This window comes from Aegilops tauschii, chromosome 6 (assembly GCF_002575655.3).
Source record: "Aegilops tauschii subsp. strangulata cultivar AL8/78 chromosome 6, Aet v6.0, whole genome shotgun sequence".
In the NCBI taxonomy this organism is placed as follows: Eukaryota; Viridiplantae; Streptophyta; class Magnoliopsida; order Poales; family Poaceae; genus Aegilops; species Aegilops tauschii.
The window spans coordinates 20,940,693-20,942,575 of record NC_053040.3 but is presented as its reverse complement, the minus strand read 5'-3'; the positions used below and the strand labels follow the sequence as shown (position 1 = coordinate 20,942,575).

General features: G+C 46.1%; 1 protein-coding gene across 1 annotated transcript; it reads left to right on the top strand.

The window, feature by feature from the left end:
• The first annotated feature begins 396 nt into the window (after nt 1–396).
• LOC123494305 (vignain-like) lies at nt 397–1,598 on the top strand. Its single transcript, XM_045229564.2, has one exon. The coding sequence runs from the start codon at nt 462–464 to the stop codon at nt 1,539–1,541; it is 1,080 nt and encodes a 359-aa protein (XP_045085499.1). The 5' UTR covers nt 397–461; the 3' UTR covers nt 1,542–1,598.
• Nucleotides 1,599–1,883: the final 285 nt, after the last annotated feature.

Sequence of the window (1,883 nt, the reverse complement as noted above, 5' to 3'; positions counted from 1 at the left end):
TGCTAGATATGTACAAATATATCTAGCAATTACTACCAGCTTCACCTTGTAGCCCAAAATTTTCTAGTGACGACCTTGCCTACACGATTGGTCCACTACTTCACCATTTCTTAAATTCAGAGTATACGCAGATAGATAGATAAATAGATAGATATAGATATAGATAAATTCAAATACATATATGGAGATAGTCTACTTTGATATGTGCTACATATGCACAAATATCTCTAACAATTACTAGCAGATTCCAGATTCATTGTGTACCTCGAAATTTTCTAGTGATAACCTTGCCTATGGTCGGTTCACTACTTCAGCAATTCCTAGTTTATTCAGGGTATACACAGAAACTGTGTGTGCACCACGAGGATTCTGCTATATAAGGAGGATGAAAGCTACCTAGGACACTCCGCGCTACCCAGTTAGATACCTAGGACACTTGAAGCAACCGCTTAGTACTTACAATGGCAAGAGAAATTGCAATAATACTACTCATGGCCGTTGTGCTTGCTGCCGCTATGATGGTGGCGAGCTCTATGGACATCACTGATAGAGACTTGATGTCAGAGGAGTCCCTATGGGCACTGTACGAGCGCTGGTGTGGGCATCACAATGTGAGGCGCGACCTTGGTGACAAGGCCATGCGCTTCAGCGTATTCAAGGAGAACGCTCGCATGATCCACAAATTCAACCAAGAGGATGCACCCTACAAGCTGAGCCTCAACCTCTTTGGTGACATGACCGATGAAGAGATTGATCACATGCACGGTCGCTGCTCTGACCTCGTGTCAGATGGCGGGAAGCGACGCCAAGGCCGGTTCACACGGGGTGCCGTTGCAGCGCGCAACGACTTCCCAATGTTCGTAGATTGGCGGATCACAGGGTATGACCAACGCCCGCCGGCAGTGACAAACGTGAAGACCCAGAGAGGGTGCGGAGCTTGTTGGGCCTTCGCGGCGGCGGCGGCAGTGGAGGGCATCAACTCCATAAGGACCACGAGTCTGAAGTCGTTGTCTGTGCAGCAGCTCATAGACTGTGACAAGAGAAGTTTTGGCTGTCGTAACGGCAGAGTGCCATCGGCCTTCAAGTACATTATCGACAACGGCGGCATCGCCACAGAGGCTGACTACCCATACATTGCCGGTGAGCATGGCTATTGCTTGGTGCCAAAAAGAAAGAACCCCGTCGTCACCATCGACAGCTTCAAATGGGTGCCGAATAATGATGAGGTGGCGTTGCTGCAGGCGGTGGCGGCCCAACCCGTCGTTGTGTTGCTTGACACAAAGAGCTTCCGGCGTTATGGAGGAGGTGTCTTTATGGGTCCGTGTGGGACGAATCAGACCCACGGAATGACGGTGGTGGGCTATGGCACCACCGATGAGCATGACCCCAAGAAACGCATAGATTATTGGATAATAAAAAACTCATGGGGAGAAAAATGGGGTGAAAACGGCTACATCCGTATGGCCCGTGGTGCCGGTCCGGCCAAGAAGGGCTTATGTGGCATCCTGGTGCATGCATCGTACCCAGTGAAATATAAGTAAGAAAGGTATGAATGATATCATGAAAATAATTTAATGGCTGTGTATCTGAAAAGGAAACTGGTGTTCATCTGTGTAACCATGTGATCAACATTGAATGCGAAGCTAGACTTACTATTGATTTGTACCATATTTCATTTCTCTTTACCCGTCTTTTCTCATTTGATTCACTCCTATCTTATAATTACTGATTAAATGCATTAATGTAGACCTCACATTAATTCTCAGAGAACACATAAATTTCTCCAAAACAAAGAAAATATCTAATATTTAACCTTTAGGTCTTAAATATATGGTTCAGATTAGGTAAACAAACGCGATTAGAGTCAGATGTACATAGACCAA

Bases quoted from the DNA above. Each gene is read 5' to 3' on its own strand.
- LOC123494305 (XM_045229564.2), top strand. From the start codon at position 462: ATGGCAAGAGAAATTGCAATAATACTACTCATGGCCGTTGTGCTTGCT.